The sequence below is a fragment of the Salminus brasiliensis genome, chromosome 11, assembly GCF_030463535.1.
Source record: "Salminus brasiliensis chromosome 11, fSalBra1.hap2, whole genome shotgun sequence".
Taxonomy (NCBI): domain Eukaryota; kingdom Metazoa; phylum Chordata; class Actinopteri; order Characiformes; family Bryconidae; genus Salminus; species Salminus brasiliensis.
In genome coordinates this window covers 21,781,633-21,803,292 of record NC_132888.1, presented here as the reverse complement: position 1 = coordinate 21,803,292, position 21,660 = coordinate 21,781,633, and the positions used below count along the sequence as shown (strand labels likewise).

General features: G+C 42.1%; 3 protein-coding genes across 5 annotated transcripts in view; 2 read left to right on the top strand and 1 right to left on the bottom strand.

Annotated features, from left to right (window-relative positions):
* The window catches only part of esamb (endothelial cell adhesion molecule b), a 50,608-nt gene extending 46,653 nt beyond the window's left edge, over positions 1-3,955 (top strand). For both annotated transcript variants that reach the window (XM_072691209.1, XM_072691210.1), the window contains exons 5-7: positions 2,696-2,818; positions 2,926-3,055; positions 3,188-3,955. In XM_072691209.1, coding sequence (XP_072547310.1) covers positions 2,696-2,818; positions 2,926-3,055; positions 3,188-3,674 — 740 coding nt within the window. In that variant the 3' untranslated portion in view covers positions 3,675-3,955. The remainder of the gene's footprint in view (positions 1-2,695; positions 2,819-2,925; positions 3,056-3,187) is intronic.
* A 2,140-nt stretch (positions 3,956-6,095) lies between these two features.
* LOC140565941 (V-set and immunoglobulin domain-containing protein 2-like) lies at positions 6,096-15,445 on the top strand. Its single transcript, XM_072692177.1, has 7 exons — positions 6,096-6,147; positions 8,297-8,460; positions 9,163-9,367; positions 9,895-10,053; positions 10,933-11,052; positions 14,185-14,320; positions 14,397-15,445. Exons 1-7 carry the CDS (start codon positions 6,096-6,098, stop codon positions 14,509-14,511), a joined length of 951 nt encoding a protein of 316 aa, XP_072548278.1. The 3' UTR covers positions 14,512-15,445.
* A 347-nt stretch (positions 15,446-15,792) lies between these two features.
* LOC140565937 (isobutyryl-CoA dehydrogenase, mitochondrial-like) overlaps positions 15,793-21,660 on the bottom strand; it is a 10,159-nt gene continuing 4,291 nt past the window's right edge. For both annotated transcript variants that reach the window (XM_072692173.1, XM_072692174.1), the window contains exons 3-11: positions 21,619-21,660; positions 21,381-21,490; positions 19,845-19,921; positions 19,630-19,767; positions 18,415-18,550; positions 17,169-17,266; positions 16,830-16,982; positions 16,514-16,616; positions 15,793-16,325 (exon numbers count right to left, since the gene is read on the bottom strand). The exon at positions 21,619-21,660 is cut by the window's right edge and continues 128 nt beyond it. In XM_072692173.1, coding sequence (XP_072548274.1) covers positions 16,270-16,325; positions 16,514-16,616; positions 16,830-16,982; positions 17,169-17,266; positions 18,415-18,550; positions 19,630-19,767; positions 19,845-19,921; positions 21,381-21,490; positions 21,619-21,660 — 913 coding nt within the window. In that variant the 3' untranslated portion in view covers positions 15,793-16,269. The remainder of the gene's footprint in view (positions 16,326-16,513; positions 16,617-16,829; positions 16,983-17,168; positions 17,267-18,414; positions 18,551-19,629; positions 19,768-19,844; positions 19,922-21,380; positions 21,491-21,618) is intronic.

Here is a 21,660-nt window from a genome sequence, read left to right as displayed (position 1 = left end):
ATTATCAATCAGGAGAACATATAACTTTATATTGGCCACACAAATTACTTCCAGACTCTTCCCAGTGTTCTCACTGCCCAGGGCTAGCTTATTCATTTTCTGGGATTGGAAAGATACTAAAGATATCATAAGGTGCTGTCTTCATTTTTCTCCTTCTGATTGTTTTGCTGGTCTGTCGTGCACTCGTTCCCTTCTCTTCTGGCCTGAAGAAAAGTGGAAAGGTATGTTTTAATCAGAATGGCAGCTCTTGAATCTTGCTTTGTGTGGCGGAGTTGAAATTTGCTGGAGGAAGAGCTTGTTATTTTCTTTCCATTTGGTCTCGGGTCCAGGATTAAGACGTTTCCCAATCTCAGCATATGCAAATGAAGTCCTATTGCGACACATAATCCACATGTCACTAAACGAGGAAATGTGCATTAGTATCGTCTACATTTTCTGACTTTATGTTTGGTGAAGTTTTTTTTTTTTTAGTTTACATGTCAGCTTATAATCAGCGCAAGTCATTGGTAAAAAAAAAAAAGAAATAAATAAACGTCGGTGCCAGCTGTTCACAAAAGCTGGCTTATACTTATCAGCCATGTGGCAAAATCCACCCCCCCCCAATCCCAGGCACGTGGGTCTCATATTAAACTCCTTTTTAAACAAATTTTGAAGGAAAAAGGAGACTCCAGAGACACAAGTACACTCACTTTTCACTTTCATTTGTTATTCCTTAACCTTCTCTCTCCCTGTCTGTCATCCCCATGAAAACATGCTCACAATCACGCCCATCACTTTCATTCTCCGCTTCTCTACCAGAGTGGAGATCATGTCCTCAGCCCGTGCTTGTGCTGGGCTACCTGGGTAAGGATCTGGCCATATCCCCAACCTTTCCTTCTCCAGTATATAGCCTAAAGAAAACCCCTCTAGATACTACTTGAGCTACAAATTAGAAGGATCTGTTAGTTTCTCTGTAAATTGCTCAGCCCCTGGTATTAAGGTCTCCCTTCTAGTGCCCCAGCATTTCTCCCAATAGCAGTTTTTTAAGGAATATTCCAGCACCTTCAACTTAATCTCTAGCTGCCAAATTTGTGTATTACTGTATCTCGAAAAAACTAGAAAACCTTTACTCAAGGAATTTGTGTTGCTGAATTTTCTAAATAAAAGTACAGCTCTTATGCCCTACGATGACATTAGAGAATCAAGTTACGTTCATTTATTTTGGGATCCATAATAAGAATACACATAATAAAAAGACCTTATTTACACCTGGTCACTTCATGTGACTAGTATCTGGATTCTATCCTAATAAAATTTGAGCCATGTGCATTTAGACCCGTTTACACCTGGAGAATCTGGAGTATCAGGGTTTTATCTGGATCAGGCCAAGCCACATACAAATGCAAGTGTAAACACACCCAGGACTTATTTAAACCAACAAATCCAGTCACTCAAACAACTTCAGGAGGTGGACTGAGATGCATGAGTCAGAAGTTATATCAGTGTAAACTCATCCATGTCTTCAAGACTAATTGTAGAACTTTGAAAGTAGTCACAGGTGTTTCGGGTTGTACTGGGAGGGGTTCTGGTTGTCTGGTTGTTACACTGATGTAACATGTGGCTCTAGTGTGTTTTGCACCACCTCCTGGAAGGGGTTTGAGGGATCGGATTTGGGTCCAAGTGATTCTACCTGAGAAAATATCCCAAGCTTTATGTATGTACAAGTGTTTTAGTCCTTTATCTGCCTGAGCGCCGTCATCGTTTACTGTCAACCCTGATCGCATACCAGTGCTAAATGCTAAAACGTACTTACTCATGGTTATGATATGCAATGATGCTGATTTTCACTAGCAACCATATGAGATTTGCAGTACTGCATTAGCCGTATTCTCATTCTATGGTAGCTAAAGCTTAAAGCTTTAACACAGACATTGCTTTACAGGGACTGTTTTGAACTACATTTAAACTACTTGAGAGCTTGTTTGAGATACTGTTTAAGAGCTTTTTATCCTGGAATCTGATCATCCCATGTTTTTAAAGGCGAGCAGTCAGGCCCTCAGCTGTGAGCCGTGTTTGCATGCAAACGCTCTTGGCAGAAGCCAGGCTTTTTTCCAGCTGCTTTCCTTTTGAAAGCTTAGTCAGTAATAATGAAGCTAGTGTGAATGGCTGAAGCTTGTAGTGTGTCGAGAGTTAAACCACGGCCTCTTTAAGCCGTTCCGTTCCCTGAGGCCAGCTGGGCCAATCAGTGAGGGACATGACCTATGGTAGCAGACGACATGCAGTAAGTGTGATCCCACAGCAATCCCTGATTGCCCTGTAGTGACAACAAAACTACTAGTGTGCCTAGTATTTATAGTGTTAATACACATCGTTCCTGAGACTCTTCGACTTACCTGAGGGCTAATGGCCCTCAAGCATGAGCGAGAAGATTTTGTTGCTAGATTGGTAGATTGCATAGATTGCATAGATTGCATAGATTCCACTACATGTATGCTCTTTTTTATCCTCTAAAGGAATTATCCTTATGAGTGGGGTGTTTCAACAGTCATATTTGCTCCATAGCATTTTAGTTCCCAAGCCAAAAGGTTCCCTTGACTCCTGTCTTGTCATCACAGCATGATTTACACTCTAGTTATCATCAATGATTTCCAGTCGTGACAGGTTATGCAGCTTGATGTTTGATAATGAAAAGATGGATGGTGATGTTTGCTTTCAGATGAGAGGCAGGGCACCCTGAGGTTGAGCAACCTGACCAAAAACATGTCAGGCAAGTATGTCTGCAGGGCCAGCAACACAGCAGGGAGTGATAGCTGCCACATCAACTTGGAGGTCTCAACCCGTAAGTATAGCTCGCAGGCGTGATGCAGTTTCTGCGGTTCTCACATGATGGCGAAACATACAGTATCAGCTGTGACTGAAGTGAATGTGTTCCATATCTCGCTGCAGCCAACAACGCCTGGTTGATAGCTGGTGCCACAGTGGGCTCTGTGGTGGGACTGGTGGCCCTCATCCTGTTCCTGGTCTTTGTCCTGAGGAGGAGCCATGACACAGAGGAGGAAATGGCTAACGATATCAAGTGAGCCCCCAACTTACCCCTTTTTTTCATGCAGTTGAGATGATGTTGCTCCTAAATGCTTCCTAGGGTTCAGCAGTGCTCTACCTCATTGTGTCAGAATTAGTTTTTTTTAACTGATGGTTCTCATCACAGGGAGGATGCTCAGGCTCCAAAGAGGGTCTCCTGGGCTAAGAGCACCACAGGATCCGACATCATCTCCAAGAACGGCACTCTGTCCTCTATAGCCACAAGCCCTCCGCCACGGGACCCTCACCATGCCTCTAACAACCACTACCCATACCCGCCCGGAGCCTGCGACACCGCCTCTGTCCTCACAGCGTCTGGCAGCACGGCCGCCTACCGCCTGCGCCCAGGGGAGCCCAACCCGCTCCATGGGCTACCTGGATACAACGGCAACAGAACACCAACCCACACCCTTCATCACCAACACCACCACCACTCAGCGCACTTGCACACGCGGGCCACAAGCTCAGACAGCAGCTCCACACACAGGACTGAAGGAGCTCAGCCACAGGCCCCCCGTCCTGCCCCCACACCCATTGGCTCCGCCACACTGTCCCGCATGGGAGCCGTTCCTGTCCTTGTGCCCAGCCAGAACCAAGCCGGTTCGCTCGTGTAGCTCCGGCAAAACACACTCCTTCAACAGAGTGACTGATCGCACACTGATGCTCGCTGATGGAAGCAAGTGACATCAACGAGGTGAAGCTTCAAGAGACTCTTCTCACATGTGGCAGATGATAAAAACATCACTTTGGTTGGTGCATAGATGAAAGAGTTACTTTTTTATATTCAAGACTTAAGAGAAAACTAGACTTATGTAGCAGTCTGTTTTATAAAGTATTGTATGAGTGGTGTTTTTTTATTATACGTTGTGTAATCAGCAGGCCGCGATGCCTAAAACACACGATGGTTTAGATTTTTGCATTTTCAAGCTTTGACTTTCACCAAAATACTGTTGTATTTTTCATGTAGTTGGAGAATTTGACAGTTACAACAAATCTGTTTGATTTAATGGATTAAGTTTCTGTTTTATCAGCATTTACAGCTTCTTTCCAGAAAGTGAAATTCAGGATGTCCTCTCTGGTGTTAGTATTTGAGCGCTTACAGAAGTTGACAGTTCACAGTTCAGGTCTGGTTTGAGTGATTTGATTGGAGTAAACAATGCTGTATTAGGTGTGTTCTCTAACTTTTAATGTTACCTTGTGCCTCCTTTTTGCTCAGGAGTTTCTTCATTGGGCAAGTATTCTCTCAGATTACCCTGGGCACGTTTTGTAGCATCAGGGTTCTGTTAAAAACTGACAAACGTATTCCTCACTGCTTTATTCACCTTTAGCATGTCAAAATGTAGGGTGCATTTATCTAATATGGGACATCTTTAAGGCATTGAGGATGCCTCCTGTTTGAAGATTGCTTCACCCCAGGGGTGGGCAATTCCAGTCCTGGAGGGACTTGTGCTTTTCTTTTTTTCCTTTTTCTCTCAGTTTGGAAATGCCAATTAACCCACCTGTACAAAACACCCCCAGCACTAGCAAAGCTCCTGACACTAGGAGAGTAAGGACTTTGCACATGTCTCTTCCAAAACATGTAAAATCAGTGAGCGCCTCTTTTCGAACTGCCATTGGTGCACCAAGCAAGGCAGCTGACGCGGTCTGAGGAAAGTTCCACCAGCTCCACCGCACCAGCTAACAGACGCTTGCACTGGCCATGACTGCTTTAAGAATAATGAGGGGAGAGAGCTCCATCTACCCACCCGGAGAAAGCACAGCCAATTGTGCTCTCTCTGACTCTGGCCGCAGATGGCAAAGCGGCATGGCTCAGGATTCACATTTGCGACCCCCAAGCCATAGTGGTAACACATCAGACTGAGTTTTTGCTTTTCCTGCTCAAACACATGATTCAACTCACCTGTTCATTACCAGATTCAGTTTGTCTGTTGGAGCAGGGAAATCAGCAAACTGTTCTGGCCTAAAATTGGACATCTGAGCATGTTTGTGTCCCACATTAGGGAAGTTCACCCTACAAGCCCAAGGTTTTCAAAAATAATTCGAAATTTCTTTCTGTTCTTTTTGAAAGAGACTGATGTCAATCATGCGGCGGTGTTTCAATAATGTTGCTTACATTTATTTGTTCATGTTTACCTTGGCTCTAAGAAGAAAATCTGGCCTCGTAGCTTCATGGTCAGTGTTCTCTGTTCAGGTTCGTTCTGGATTTGAAGTTTGCTGTTTCCATGAAGAATGTTGTAGTGAAGTGCAGTACATTTAAAAAAAAGTAAAGCAACCATTTGTTCGCAGGAGGCATGTTCCAGCATTTCTGAGTCCTTTTACCCTCTAGCCTTTCGCTTCCCTGTTTGTCCGTGTGGTGGGAGCAAAGAGAAGAGAGAGAGAAATGTCTTGCTGCTTTTGTGAAAAGGGAAAAAGAGTGCCCAAATCTGTGATGTTCATTCAAAAAAATGGACCATTGCTCTGCTTGTTCAATAAACGCTAAAGTTATTCTCATGAATGCTTGTTAATTTTAGACAGCCGAGATGTCTTATGTCATATATGTCTTATGTATGATTATATATGCGCTTAAAATTAGTGCCACAAAGGGTACTTTGAGTGATGCCATGGAAGAAACATGCTTGGCTCCCTAAAGAACCATGTTTGAGTTTCGTGAGTGTGAGTTCTGTACCATTGTATAGATTCTTCATACAACCAAGGCATTATGTGGAGAACCATCCATTGAAGGAGGACCAGATGTGGTTCTTCTATATCACAAAAAAACTTTTTTGGCACCTTGGGTGTAATATGTAAAGGGTGGATTATGTGATGTTTTATTGCTGTATTTGTTCAGTACTGCCTCAGACTGCCTAAAGAGCTTCACAGAGCCTGCCATTCACCTTATTTACATTTACATCTGGCCACACCTGCCTGCCCAGTCACCAAGCACGACCTGGCGAAGGTTGTGTCCACTGTTAATCAGTGTTAGTCAGACAGGAGCTGGACTATACCTTCGTAGTCGGAAAGGACACCGAATCTCCATGTAAGAAACACGAAGCAACATGGTTATCTGTCACGCTGTGCTCATATCTTGGATTTTGCTGCAGTGTTTAGGTAAGTAAGAACTAATCCCCATGTTCTCTCTGTCTACTGAATACATCAGGAGCAATCTGTTATAAACAGATGTCTTTTTGTAGGACTGTAAGTTTTATAAAACTGTAAACCTGGAATTTAAAGGTGCTGCATTTCACAAAGATCACGGCAGAGGAAGAGGAACCCAATCAAAAATAAGAATAAAGGGTTTCATTTACTTCCTGGTGTGGCGCTATATCTTTGCTCGTATTATTAAGCTTCATTTGGAATTGGACTTCTGGTATCCAGTCATTTAAAACCTTAAATAGACTCAGCAGTTTCAGATGAACCCCTTAACGCAGCAAGGGTATTACACAGTATCTACAGGGACTTCTGTACAAACTTAGTGGAGCTATTCTCTGGTAATAGAAGTTAGTAATAACACTCTTGGCTCACCCAAGGCTGTTTAAGGGGTTAAACCGTGTTTTACTGACTGACCGACACTTGTGAACTAAGAACTGTTTACTAGGACTCATAGTTCTTACAGGCCACAATTCTTAAACAGCAGAAATCAATTAAATATTGGGTGGAGCTTCCTAAGAATGTGATATATTGTTGTTGGTTGTGTTTTTATTAGTGCTTTAATTGTAATGGAGTTTTGTGTTTGAGTTTAGCAGTCCAGCTTGTATTGTTGTAGTAAGAGCAGGCAGTTGGTTGGTACTGGAACTGTATCTTGGGAATGGCATGGGAATTCTGCTGCTTTTCTAAATTTGTGCAGACGTCAGTGGTTTAGCTGGAAATGAAGTTTTGCAGAGGTTGTTCTGAAATGGACATTTCAAAAGTCAAATTTTCTTTACAGTGGTGATGACCGAAACCAGGGTCACAATGTTAATGCCACTGTAGCTATTTTATTTCCTATCCAGCTTGGTTCAGTTCCGTATAGGTGTATTGTCCCTAACAGGAACAGAGATAAAACACACCCTAAATGATCCAGATAGTAATAAATAATACACCACTGACCATTTATTTCAACAGCTTTTATTGCAGATGCAATTAAAAAAGTATTTATATCTATACCTATAACAATTAGCTATGGTAAATATTACCATCCACCTAATGAGAACCTACCTCATTTTATTATGGAGAGGGTGGTCCACAGATTCTGACATTTGCCAGTATTTTCCACTTAGGATTTGTTTGATTTAAGAGGACAGTGGGATCCATTTTTCTAAGAAAGCTGTGTACAATTCTCTGATTTGAAGAAAACCCCATCATGAATGCGACTTTTTGTTTAGACTTTGTTCTCAAGAACAAATTTAAGAAAATTCTTCGGAAGAGACTAATGAAGGCCCATTGTTTCTTCCTCTTCTCTATTACTGAACACTCAGTATCAGACAATGAAATTCATTGTTCCTGTATGATCTTCAGTTTTCATACATTTATGCCTTTATTGAACAGGTTTCTTTTCTTGAGGTTCAAACAGACTGTAAAAGATTCATTAAAAGCTCAATTTAATAAAATCATCTGTTGTTTCTCACATTTACCGTCTTAAAAATATAATTTCTGGTTACATTTTTTACGGATTGTCTCCGTGTTGTTGTCAAAAGCTGAGTCCATATGTAGCTACAGTTTCAAGGTATTTATTCCACCTTAATAATTAATAATTCCACCTTTTGACCCCTAATCTCAAATGGCCATACCATTTGACCTTCTTGTATAATCTATGTTTTATGTGTAATGCTGATCATGTTACAAAATAATAAATATAAAAAAAGCTTTCTTTGGCTTATGATCCCTCCACCCTCAACCACAAAAAATATATACATATTCCTCACTGCTGTTCACAGATCACCCATACAGAATAAACACATCAAACATCTGTGTATGACACTTTTTGACTGTCAGTATCTTTGGAATCTTATTGTTTTCATATGTTTTTTTTTTTTTTTTTTGGTTACTCTACTCACTGAATCCTATTTGTGTTTAAATGACTAGCATGGTTAAGAAGAAAACAGAAGGCAGTGTACCAGACTAATAATAGCAGCTATCAGGTCTCCCTTCATAGATTTGAGAACAGATTACTGTGGGACTTTTTATGTGGATGTCAGAAAAAAAATCTATACCCAAGTGGTATCTTAGATAGCACATATAATACATGTACCATATACACTGTTTGATCACCCTTGATCAGGTGAAGCGTGGTCATGGGAGGCAGTTGTGGTGAAGAGCTCAGTGTTCGCCCGTTCTGGATCCTCTGCTGAACTGACCTGCAGCTACAGCACGCACGCTTCTCAGGGATTCACTTTGGAGTGGCGGTACGCTGCCCCTGGAACTCCAGCCTTTCAGGCAAAGAGGGTGAGTTTGAAGTTCTTATGCCTGGTCACACTGGACATCCTAATTCTCTTTCGGAAAAACACTAAAGGGACACTTAGGATCAGCCTTCTGGTCAAAGATTCCCAATTCTGGCTGATGTCTAGTTGGGGCCTGAGGTTCATCAAAGGGTCTTTAGTATAGACAGCCATATACACCGATCAGCCATACCACTAAAACCACCTGCCTAATATTGTATAGGTCGCCCCATGTGCCACCAAAACAGCTTTGGCCCAGCAACACATGGACTCCACAAGACCTCAGTAGCTGATCCTTAAAGTCCTGTACGTTGTAAGGTAGGGCATCCATGGATCGCATCAGTGAGCCTTTGGTGCCCATGACCTTGTTCTGCCATGGATCACTTTTGTTAGGTACTGACTACTGCTTACCGGGAATGCCCCAGAAAAGACCTGCTGGCTGGAGATGCTCTGACACAGTCATATAGTCATCACAAACTTCGGACTCAAATCCATGCTTTTTTCATGCTTCCAACACATTAACTTCAAGAACCGACTGGTCACTTGCTGTCTAATGTGTAGGCACCCCTTGATAGATGTCATTGAGCATATCCATTTATTTATTTATGTATTTATTTATTGATGTTGGGGTCATTGATTATTCATAATTTCTTTTTAACTGTGAAAATACTTAGTACTTCTGCTTCACAAAAAGCTGTACCTTGTTTAGGTGTTGTACTACAATGGACATCTGTATTGGGTGGACTCTTGGGAGGGCAGAATGGCTTTACTGCAGAACCCTCCAACTTCTGGTGTCGCTTCTCTGAAGATCCTCAGTGTTGAGCCCTCTGATGCTGGCCTCTACATGTGCGATGTCACCAATCCAAATGACTGGTCTGGCAGTGGACAGGGTCTCATCAACCTGACTGTGTTAGGTAGGGGCAAGCAACCGCTATAAACATATATCCTCTTGAGACCTGGACTTTTGCTTGGTGTGAATTTAAAATTTCTCCTATTCCTATAGTATATAATTTTGTACAGGAAGCCGTTTTTGCAACAAAAAAAAAACAATGTCGTCATATGAGGCCAAAGGGTATCATGGTGCAGAGAAGCAGAAATGTAATGTCCCCATCTGAGGACACAGGGTCTCGAGAGGTTAAATATATATTATTGCACAGCAATAGAGAATGTCCTTCTTAGTCAGTTTTAGTGTTTCTGTCGTAGTCAAGAGTTTTTGTGCCTGTAGATCAGTTAGGTGGTGATCAATGCAGTATCGATTAAATGTCCCCTCCTACAGAGTTACGCTGCTGTTAAAACATATCTGTGCCTCCTGATTTCTTTCATTTCTCACACTAAGATCTTCAAGTTGCTCTTATTGAAATGGCCTCATGTGAAAAAGTCATTGTAGTTAGCTTTGCACTTTGGCTTTCTTTTCATTTATATTCATTGGTTTGGTGTTCAGTGCCTCCATCTGTGCCTGGATGTCAGCTGAGCGGCAACACTTATGTGGGGAATGATGTCACTCTTACATGTACGAGCTCCCAGGGAGTTCCCACACCCATCTACTCCTGGAGCCGAGAGAAAAATGCAGCCCCTCTGCCCCTCAACAGCATGGTAGAAGGTATGAAACTGCTTCCTTCAGGGCCTTCAGGTGATTAATACTGTAACCCATAAACGCTGCAGCCGAGCCCAACCCTCAAGCTTATCTACAGCACCTGAAACCAGTGTGCAGTTGTTTGCCAGACAAACAGTAAGCGGCTCTGCTAATTTGGTCGAGACCTTCAAATGACCTTTGATATTTCTAATAGTTGGTTAGTTCTTCTCTGCCCTTTTCTGGTTTTCACTGTTTTGTGATCTAGAAAAATAATTAGCCCTTCAAAAAGTGACAGTTCAGCAAAAAACAATAAAAATGGGCACAACAGTACGACCACATTTACATATATCTGCCTGTTCAGTCTATATCTCAGCTTAGCTCCGCCCTTTCATGCTGAAGTTAAAAGGAGTGTTTCAACTTAGTATGCATTTTAAAGGAGGAACAATGCAGGGCAGCCAATGAGAACAGAGATCATTTACATATAACAGTCTAGTTAAAGCAGCATTATGGAAGAATTGGCCCTTTTTTCTCCTGGGCTTCCCCTACAGTTGGGAAGTGGAATTCAATTTCACACTACTGCTGTAAATTCAGAGCATCAACTTGCTTTTGAAGCTGGGATTTTAAGGTGCAATTGTTACATAAAGTAGGTGATAAAAAATTTGTGATGTTATTCATTTTTACACGTCCAATTACACCATCTAACAGCCTAAGAGACCCCAGCAACAACAGTAAAATGCAAATCTTATAATGTAGAATACCTTACACAACTTACATTTCCCCATACCTGATCTTGGTCTTCACTTGGGCTTCACTACTACAAAGTTTTGGTCTTGTTCTGTCACTTTAACGGGCTGAGGGATTATTAAGCAAATTCTGCTAAAGAAATGCATAACTACTGTCTCCTAGATCAGCGTAGTGGTTCCCTGATGCTGACCAATCTGTCTGCTGCCTTTGCTGGAACATACACCTGCAGAGCATCCAACGACCTGGGCGAGGCAGCGTGCAGCATTACTGTGAAAGTGGCATGTGAGTGGTTTTGTTTAATGTATTTATCATGGTATAGTTGTTTAATGAGTTCTTGTTACGTAAATGGAAGTGCTTTAACAAATCAAGAATTATTTATTCATTATTAAATGGTTTAATTATTGATCGTGTTCATTTATTAATGAATTATCGCTGGTTCAATTAGTTAGGACCAAAATAAATGGGCCACCATCTGGGACTCTCACCCAGCACTGTAGAATTTACTTAACTGGTTGTATCAATTTTAGACGATCAATAAAGCTTACCTTGATCACTCATCCCACAGAACATTATTCCTGAGATTGTGGTTGGAATAGTATTAAGGTGAGCTGTTTGGGAAGTACACTGACTGCTGGGTTTGATAAGGTGGACAGCTACTGCTATAGGTTAGAACTGGACTGGTCTGACGGATCGCTGTTAAACGAAGGTAACAGTGTTGGTGTGCAAGACTTAACACTCTGAATGTAACGTTCCTGCTCAAGTTAAACTCCAGGCACCAGTAGTTTGCACGTAACGTTGACCACCTTACTTTGCCGCAGGGTCTGGAGCTTTGAAGAGGGTCCCATAGTCACAGCTTGAGGCCGGTAGGAGGGTGCCCTGAGGAATGCTGTCGCACTTCCGAGCAGACCCTCACTGCTTCAGGCTTTGTTTCAGGTGGAGCAACACAGCTGCTATGGATGCTTGAGTCTTCCTTAGGCAGGATGTCATAATTTTACAAATTCTACAGAGAAGGATAAAAATGCATTATTGTCATGGTCACCATCTAGTACAGTGACGTGGCTACTTTAATAGAGTATAAGAAAGTTCTGAGATTCTTCTTGGTGAGAGGCAGTTTTCCTGGGCTCCACTGGCAACGGTTACCGTTGGTCAAGAAGCAGATGGTCTCTACCAGTATGAGGGGCCTGGCGCCTGGTGCCAAGATAGCCGTAATTTAAGGTGTTCTGGAATTTCACTTTCTCCCTTTCAAAAGAGAAGAGTTTCCAGGGTCTCTGCTCTTTTGGGCCACTAAGTGCCTCCAGAGAGGGGTGAGAGTTGTGTTGTTAGAGGGGGAGTAGGGTGTCTTGGTTGATTCACAAGTAACCCAAGACGTTTTAATGATCTTGGTCCGAGGGACTCTCCTATATTCTATATTTGGAAGTGACATTGTGAACACTGTTGTGTCTTCATTCAAAAGCAAAAACCATGTGAGGTAAATGCCAAAAGTGCCTGAGTGAAGGTTAAAAGCTAACACTAGTCTGACTGGAGAAGAGAGGATGGCTGAGTGAAGGCTAAAAGCTAACGCTAGGCCAACTGAAGAAGAGAGGATGGCTGAGTGAAGGCTAAAAGCTAACGCTAGGCCAACTGAAGAACAGAGGATGGCTGAGTGAAGGCTAAAAGCTAACGCTGGTCCAACTACAGCAGGGAAAATGTCTGAGAGAAGGCTCAGCGGTTAGAGGGCCGGGATATCGATAACAGGGTTGTGGGTTCGATTCCCGGGCTCGGCAAGCTGCCACTGTTGGGCCCTTGAGCAAGGCCCTCTCTGCTCCCCGTGCGCTGGAGTTGGCTGCCCACCGCTCTGGGTGTGTGTATGTACTCACTGCCCCTAACACGTGTGTGTTTGTGAGTGTGTGTTCACTACCAGATGGGTTAAATGCGGAGAACACATTTCGCTGTACAGTGTACACTCTACAGTGACAAATACGTGCACCTTTACCTTTAAAAGCTAATGCTAGGCTAACTGAAGAAGGGATAAGGGCTGAGTGGAGGCTAAAAGTTCATGTTTAGTCAACTGGAGAGGGAAGAACGGCTGAATGAAGGCTAAAAGCTAATGCTAGGCCAACCGGAAAGGGAAGAATGGCTGAGTGAAGACTAAAAGCTAATGCTAGGCCAACTGGAGTAGGGAAAATAGCTGAATAAAGGCTAAAAGCTAATGCTAGGCCACCCAGAAAGGGAAGAATGGCTGAATGAAGGCTAAAAGCTAATGCTAGGCCAACTGGATAAGGGAGAATGGCTGAGTGAAGACTAAAAGCTAATGCTAGGCCAACTGGAGTAGGGTAAATAGCTAAATGAAGGCAAAAGCTAACGCTTGACCAACTGGAGAAGGGAGAATAGCTAAATGAAGGCTAAAAGCTAAGAGCAGGGAGAATAGCTAAATGAAGGCTAAAAGCTAATGCTAGGATGACCAGAGCAAGTGTCGCTGTGGTCAAGTCAAGTGGGTGGTGCATGGTGAAGCCTCTGGAGGGACTGAAAAGGCTAAAAGCTAATTCTAGGCCAAACAAGGAAGGAAGATGTAGTATGCGATGCTGCCATGCATCACAAAAGTGTCCCTAAAAGAACAGGAAAGGTCAGAGGACTGTTCCGGATTGGTCAGAAGCTTATCAGAGCAGACTCTACCTGCTGAGGAGATTGAGGTCCTTTGGGGTGCAGGGAGCACTCCTGAGGACGTTCTTCGACACAGTGGTCGCATCTGCCATCTTTTATGGAGTGGTCTGCTGGGGCAGTAGCATCTCGACGGCAGATAAGAAGAGACTGGACAAACTCATAAAGAGGGCCGTCCGGCTCTGTCCTGGGGTGCTTCTTAGACCCAGTGCAGGTGGTGGGAGACAGGAGGATGACAACCAAGCTGGCATCCATGCTGGAGAACAGCTCCCACCCCATGCATGAGACTCTGGCAGCACTGGGCAGCTCCTTTAGCGACAGGCTGCTTCACCCCAAGTGTGTGAAGGAGCGGTATCGCAGGTCCTTCCTTCCTGCTGCCGTCAGACTACACAACCAACACTGCTCCCAGCGGACCACATACACACACACTTAACCACATACACACACACTTAACTACACACACATGTTCATGTTCAGGGAATACTATGTGCAATATCCCATGTGCAATTAAGAGTCTTTTGCTGTAAATAATATTGTTATTGCTCTTTTAATTCTTATTTATATTGTGTATATAGTGTAAATGATTTATCCAAATTTTTGTAACTGAGTGTCTTGCTATCCCTTTCTGCTGTTACACTGGGAATTTCCCCACTGCGGGACTAATAAAGGACTATCTTATCTTATCTTATCTTATCTTAATTTGTCCAATAAAGCTCTTTATAATGTGAAATCCAGGGGCAGACTTTACAAAACTTAAAGTTGATATTTTTCTGACAGACGGTGGCACTGCAGCGGTGGTTGGTGGGGTTCTGATGGGTGTTTTCCTCGTAGTTCTGCTGATCGCCGCAGTGGTGATCTACCTCTGCTGCTACAGGAAGAGAGCTCACCAGCACTCAGAGAAGAACGAGCTGAGGTGTGTATAGAAACCTTGCTATTGATAAATGAAATGAGTCTCTACTGCCAATCTCATTTACATTTCCTGTCCTCAGACGGATGAATGTAGGACCAGCAGGGCGGCGCAAGTTAAAGGGTCCTCTGCTTTCTGGCGAATACGATGAGAGTCACCCTCCACTTAGAGTCTCTCACTTCAGCCCACTGGTGTAAGAGCAGCTCTCTACTGTACATCAACCATATGACTGATTATCTGTAATTTGTGTATCTGTATTGTTTACTTTTGCAAACAGGGTATTTGATACATTTTTGTAATGACATTTTTGTGAACTGGAATAAATGTAAAATCTTGAAAACATCTCCCACTTTAAAGTGGCCCTAGAATGGAAAACTGTTTATATTGGTAAGGTTGAAGTGACTCGAACCTCACTGGAAAAGGCATAGCCGAAACACAGTGTAAAATGGGGCCAATCCCAAAACCCCAACATCCCAAAGCCATCCCTGCAGCAGCCACTTAAATTAAAGGCAGGTTTCTTGTGCCAGTGTCCAGAAATAAGGGAGATTTCAAACCCGGTGGGTGAGGAAGCCGAGGTATCCGTGCTAGGCTAAAAGCTAACACTAGTTGACCAGCTTCTGCAATCTCTTCTCTCCAGTATCTGTTCCCTGGACGACCTCAGACTAGAGCAAAATGCACATCGGAATGGGAAACTAAAAAGTCCTGGGCCAGGAAGCCAATACGAACTGTTTCTTGTTGCTGTGGCTTTTCCTGTGCCGATGTCCGAAGAAGGGTGACTGAAACTCAGGAGAGTGCGGAAGCTAGACCTAGTGAAGCGAGTGGGTACCATGGTAGGCTAAAAGCTAGCCTTAGCTAGTTAGCAACACACTGTGTTTAAGTTACAGTGTTAAAAACAAAACTATATTATGGTACATGGCTCCTGTGAGCCGTCACAGTGCCGAATCCCAGCCAATGAAGCCTCTATAAAAGGAAAATCAGCTTGTTTCATTCTGAGGCAAAATCACAGGGTTTTTAATGGACTGTAAAAGCACATCTGAACATTTTACACCCCAATCAAAGTCGCATACTAACAGTTTATAAATCAGCTTATAAACAACTTCAAATTCAAATAAATGCATTTCATTGCACTGTTAAGCCATTTTTTGTGTGGGTTTTTTTTTGTATTTGTATTTAATGTTAATCTGCTAAATATTAAACCAAAACATTTCAGAGACAGTCAATTAATCAGACTTTTGCCTGCAAATACACAGCTATTCGTTGGTACTGCTTTCTCAACCATGTTACTGAACATATTTTTTTTGTGTGACTTAAATATTGAATAATAAACAACTAACTTTGTCTTGTGTGCTGTACGGTCCCTTTTTCAAGATAAATGAAATGATCCATGGCCAAAATTCACATAATCAAAAATATTTAATAAGTGCAAGTGTGGTGATCCCTTAGAAATCATGGATGGGTAATAATCAAAGAAATCGAGCAGCAGTCCAACACAGTTTCATTCATATCAATCCAAAGCAGAACTGGAGCTCAAAAGCAGCAAAGACAACATGGTAGCACTTCATTGAAAGGCACAATTTTACAACCTGCAGGACTCCTACTCCTATAATACTTTTGTGACACATAACATAAACCTACATAAACATTTAGAAAGACCTTAGACTCCAAAAAACTTTTGTTGTCATGGCACTTTCCGAGATTACATGACATAAAACGGACAAACGCAGACTTCTAATTTTTTGTCTATGGAAGTTGATGTCATGAAAGGCTTATATAATCAAATACAGAATCAATGTGCAAATCATTTTTCCTCATTATCATGCCTATTTGACTATTAAATCAGTTCATGGAATATCCAACAAACCCACTGTTTAGAGTGAAAACTGATCAATGTGGTTAGTGTTGTGCACAAGAGCCCAGAACCAGGTGCTAGGAGCCTGATATGAAGTCCAAGCTGATTAAGACTCGGTCAGTAAGTTCCTGGAAATGATCATCCTCATCACTTCATTGGTACCTTAAAGAGAGAGTAAAAGTATAAATACATACAATATTAAATGTAAATATATAATAATATTAAATATATGTTGTTTGCATTCCCCAATCAAAGTACATTCGATGATTAGTAATACAATACGACCATCAATAATGCCCATCTATAAAAAAAATTGTTTTGTGGGTCTCATTCCACTGTTGCAGGTGTACCTTCTAATATCTGATGCACTCGAATATCTCGAACAAACTGCTGGACTGCATAATCCTTCAGGTACCCATATCCCCCATGCATCTGTAGAGCCTGGTTACAAATCTGCAAGCACAGGAAGAAACAACTATTTACAACACGTCAGTATCAATCCACTCACTGCAGGATGGACAGACAGACAGACAGATAGGACTGATTAATACTGAAGGAAATTGCTGCATTAAAGCAAGTCAAGGTGTCGAGATTTTTAGAAATGTACAGATGGATACTAAACACACAAGATCAGAACTCTGACCTACTCTGAGCTCTGATACTCACTGTAAAGCACTCGTCAGTGGCAAACAGCTTGGCCATAGAGCAAAGTGAGATTGCATCAGGCCGATCCTCCTGCAGAGCCACAGCCGCCTGCCGCACCAACAACCGAGACGCTACCAGCCTGGTGGCCATCTCAGCAAGCTTAAACTGCAGAAACTGAGAAGAACACAGATAACAAATCATGCTATTAGCAATAATTCCTTCCTCATTATCATCCTTTAAAAGAACACTTAGTAGAAGTTCAGTGCTCCACTTAACATTACCACACTAAAACTGATGAAAGATGACGAGGTGGATATGCAGTAATAATAATAATAATAATAATAAACACAGACTCGTCACCTGGCTGTTTGAAAGAGTTTCCCCAAACTGCTTGCGTACACACAGATGATCCCGGGCCAGCTGAACACTTGCATGAGCAGCCCCAAGAGAGCAGGAAGCTGTGGATTCAGCAGAAGTACCACAAGTACACTTAGATGGTTGCAAATATGGCAGTGATCCTTGGACATCAAGGCTGTGGTAACAGTCAAGAAGTAGGGTGCCAACTTAAATGGGTCTACAGCTCACTAGCTGGAAAGGGGACCTGGAGATACTTGACCACATTAGGTTTAACACATAAACCTTCATAAATGTGTGTCTAAAGGTTAACTAAAATAAGCTTGAGGTTAAATTACATCAAGATTGAGAAATGCAACAAAAGCTTTAGAATTGTTTATATGTGACTTCTGTCCATTGAAAGGCTTATGTTGCCTTAAAATGCAACCCTTCACCAAACATGAGAAGTCACAGAAGTGACAAAAGTTCAGAAACCAAACCCATGTTGGCTCTGGTGGCGTCACTCCCAGGAGAAAACTTTGAGTGAATTCTGTTGCACTGAAGCTAAAATACAGGAGTAAATGCTGTGAATTATTTACCATAACAACTACACAAATTGAGGTAATGCTCAAAAAATCTGAGATTTGAGATCTATTAGAAATTAAGCCATAATAGCGCTCTGTACTTAGACCCCAATGCCACTTGCAATGTAATTTGAAGACCAGCGCTCAACTCTCATAACGGTTACAAATATCTGTAAAATTACTGTTCTACATCAATTTTAGATGAAAAGTAAATATTAGCTGGATGTCATGGTTGCTAGCAACGGTAACTTACTGAAATAAAAATTTCACCCACTGTTAGAAGGCTATGGATGAAAGAAAAATGAATACAAGCAAACCCAAGCAACTTCAGTGCTCTTTGGCCTTCTTTTCACATTTAGTAATGCTATATTAGTTCTGATTAGTCCATAAAAATACAATATCTGTAGATTGACGTGTGCTGTTGCTCTCTATAGACTCTATACACTCTATATAAACTATTATGAATGCATGTCCACGACTACAGCAATAACAACTGCCTATGATTAAGTTATTATATAAGAAATATTTTATTATATTTTTTATATATTATTATATAAGAAGCACATATGAGAACCTTTTCTAAAGTGGTACCATTTCCCACAGTTCTTAAAGTATCTTAAAGGCAACAATACAGAAGTCAGATCCCAAACAGTGAGCACACTGCACTCCTTTCTCCTCTGATAACTCACTGATGTTAATCCTGCCCCCATTCAGAGCTTTCATGGCAAAGTTGAAACCTTGTCCTTCCTCTCCCAGCCGATTAGTCACAGGAACCGCACAGTCTTCAAATATCACTGCTCTCGTCGGCTGGGAGTTCCAGCCCACCTATAGAACACAGGCTGCAGTTATACTGGTGATGGTTATTGGGCTGGATTGAATGATTGCCATTAGTGCCCTCGAGTGGCTGAACTACAGAGCTACAGCTACATTTAGAGCATTGCATTTGAAGAACAAACCAGTGCATTTGTAAAACTGCTAACCAATCTAAAGTGCCATATGAATCCAACTCATCAGAATAGGCCAGTATATTTGCATGCAAACAAAACCTGTACATGTCTTTTTAATATGAGTGGTACAATTATATACAAATTATAGACAAGCATGCACTTCAACAATGGACGAATAAAGAAATGGGCCCCAATCCCCATCCATAATTATTCCAGGCATATTTGAATAGATCTTAATCCCAATCCAGTTCCAAATCCAATATTTTATCCACAGTGTTCGGGGTGCCATCTGGTGGCCTCAATGTGCCAATATAAGGTATTTCTGCCAACCACCAACAGTGCAGACGTCCTTAGACAGTAAATAAAGAATTGAGATTCTAGGCAGTGTGGAGCTATTTTACAGTGGAACATGAAAAAAGGCCATAATATCATTGAAACGCTCTGTTTTACCAGCAGGAGAATGGGAGAAACCCAAATCACAGCACATTCACTCAGTATAAACCAGTTATTTCACACCAGTAGACCAGCAACAACAACAACAGATATCAGCCCAGAGTGTATCACCACTACACACACACACATGAAGTGATCTGACTGCAGTGTTGTTAAGGAGATTGGTCAGGGAGGAGAGTCAAAGTGGATTATAAGACACACTCTAAAACAGTCATTTTAGGAAAAGTCTTGATTAAACTAAATCAATCAGTCCAGAATGTCTCATTATAGAAAATGCTACTGAAAATATAGGGATTTTACGGAACGTATTAATCAGCAGCAAGCAGGCAAAATACCCAATTGAGACGTTCCTTACATTCATGTGCATTAAAACACACACACTTAATTTCATCTGATCAGCACAGCATTTTGGGTTTAGTGTTGCAGTGGTAGTCCAAGAAGACCTTCATTTATTTCCACAGAGTAATAACATCATTCCCGGTATCTGATCCTATCCGAGCTCACCTTCTTCTCCTTTTTTCCGAAACGGAGTCCTGGAGTTCCTTTCTCCACCACCACACAGGAAATCCCTTTAGAACCCTTCCCGCCAGTACGACACATCACCACATACACATCTGTGTCGCCTCCTCCGCTGACGAAAGCCTAGGAAATACACACATGCAACTATAAGGGCCTGTCTTTTCCCACCACATTAAGACCTTTATGATGAAGAAGTGTACCTTGGAGCCGTTCAGTATGTAATGGTCTCCTTTTAGCTTTGCGCTGGTTAACAGTGACGCTGCATCACTTCCACTACCTTAAAGCAGGAGGAGAAATATTGTTTTCAGCAGAAATGACTGATATAATGTTCTTCGTACATCCTCCAACGTTTACAGCAATGGTTCAGCCAAAAATCGCACTTCTAAATCAAATGTGGTTGATTTGACAGACTGTATGTACTGTATTTGCCATCTAAACGTTGGACTGGATCTGTGAGGCTAATGCAGGCTAATGTTACCACCACTGACAGGTGAAGTCAAAAGGGGCATTGGTCAAGGGGTGGGATGTGTTAGGCAGCAAGTAAACAGACGCTGGTGTGCCACCCCTTTTGTTGCAGTTATCTGGAAAGACTTCACACCACACACTGGAGCATTGCTGTGAGCATTACTTGGTGAAATAAAGAGATTCTGATTCTGAGATCCATCACTGCAGAGAACAGAGTTCCACAGCTAGAACTTATATAAGGGTGCTTCAGAGCTTGTAATTCTAATGGCAGTGCTTTTGTGTGGGGATTAGGGCAGCTGGGTGTGCACAACTGATTGGCCATGTCAGATAAATTCTGGTGTCTGGATACTTTTGGATACTTTTGGACAAATAATGTTGTTCTGGTAGGAAATGAAACGCATCATCTACACATCGGGTTTGGTAAGAAAATGTGATGTATTGAGTGTGACGCATAAAGGCCTATCCACACCGAGTACGATTGTTTTGGGGATTTTTAAAGTGGTAAAATCTTCACACACAATGACACGATTCTTTAGAGGTTCTTCAGTTTGAAACTGTGGAGGAACCTTCAAGAAAAGGCTTTTAGAAGAAAAGGGTTCCTTGAAGGTTCCTCTAAGCACCTTAAGGGGGTTCCTCCACAGTTTCAAACTGAAGAACCTCCAAAGGTTCCTTAAATTTTTCATATTTGTCATCTGTCTTCTGTAAACACGGCTAGAAACTCCATAACTCTCATAAATGTACACTCTTTCTTTTCCTTTGCTTCCTGTCCGCTTTTGCCCTTTTTCATTTCCAGCCTCCACACCAGTGCTCATTATTAAGGGAAGCTAGCTAGCTAGCACTATAGTTCTCGGTTCTAGGATGCTTCTAGACAAACTAGAAACACAAGAGGCTGCATTGAGGGGTTGTAAGATAGAGACCGTCATTCCCCAGCTTTTCAGCTCTGCACCACCATGTACTTTCTTTAAGCTCCGCATTTTAGAGTCAGCATTGCTGCTCATCATATGGACTTTTGTGTTTGGCTATGAACAGGATGGGCTATTCTGTCGCCACTCTGATGCTCATTTGTCTGCAACAATGACAATGGAGCTCTGCTTGGTCAGCCTGATTTTAACACATGCATAAAATGCAGAAAATAGTCCAGGCTCTAGCTGAAAAATGATGGAGTCCATCAGGACTGTAGTGTAGCTGTAGTGTTTTCTTTAGGTGCATTTCTCCATCCATAAAAATTGGACTGTGTGAATAGGCCTTAAAATCAACACCATCTTACTTACCAGGCTCTGTCAGACAGTAGGAGGCGAACTTCTCCATGGAGCAGAGTTCAGGACAGAACTTCTCTCTCTGCTCATTACTACCAAACACGTCAATCATCCAGGCACACGTACTGCAATTGAAGTTGCAAAGGTCTATTCATCCTAAACAGTGCTAGGAAAGCCAGTGCATTTGCCGTTTAGAGCAGATGCACTGCTGACAGTGGAGAAGAGAAAGCATGCACTGTAAACTCTGACTGACTTGTGAATACACATGTATGCAGTTGTGCTGACACAGCCCGTG

Coding starts and splice junctions, on each gene's coding strand:
- LOC140565941 (XM_072692177.1), top strand. CDS start 6,096: ATGGTTATCTGTCACGCTGTGCTCATATCTTGGATTTTGCTGCAGTGT. Junction 10,054..10,932: donor CCTCAACAGCATGGTAGAAG/GTATGAAACTGC, acceptor ACTGTCTCCTAG/ATCAGCGTAGTGGTTCCCTG. Junction 14,321..14,396: donor TCAGAGAAGAACGAGCTGAG/GTGTGTATAGAA, acceptor TCCTGTCCTCAG/ACGGATGAATGTAGGACCAG.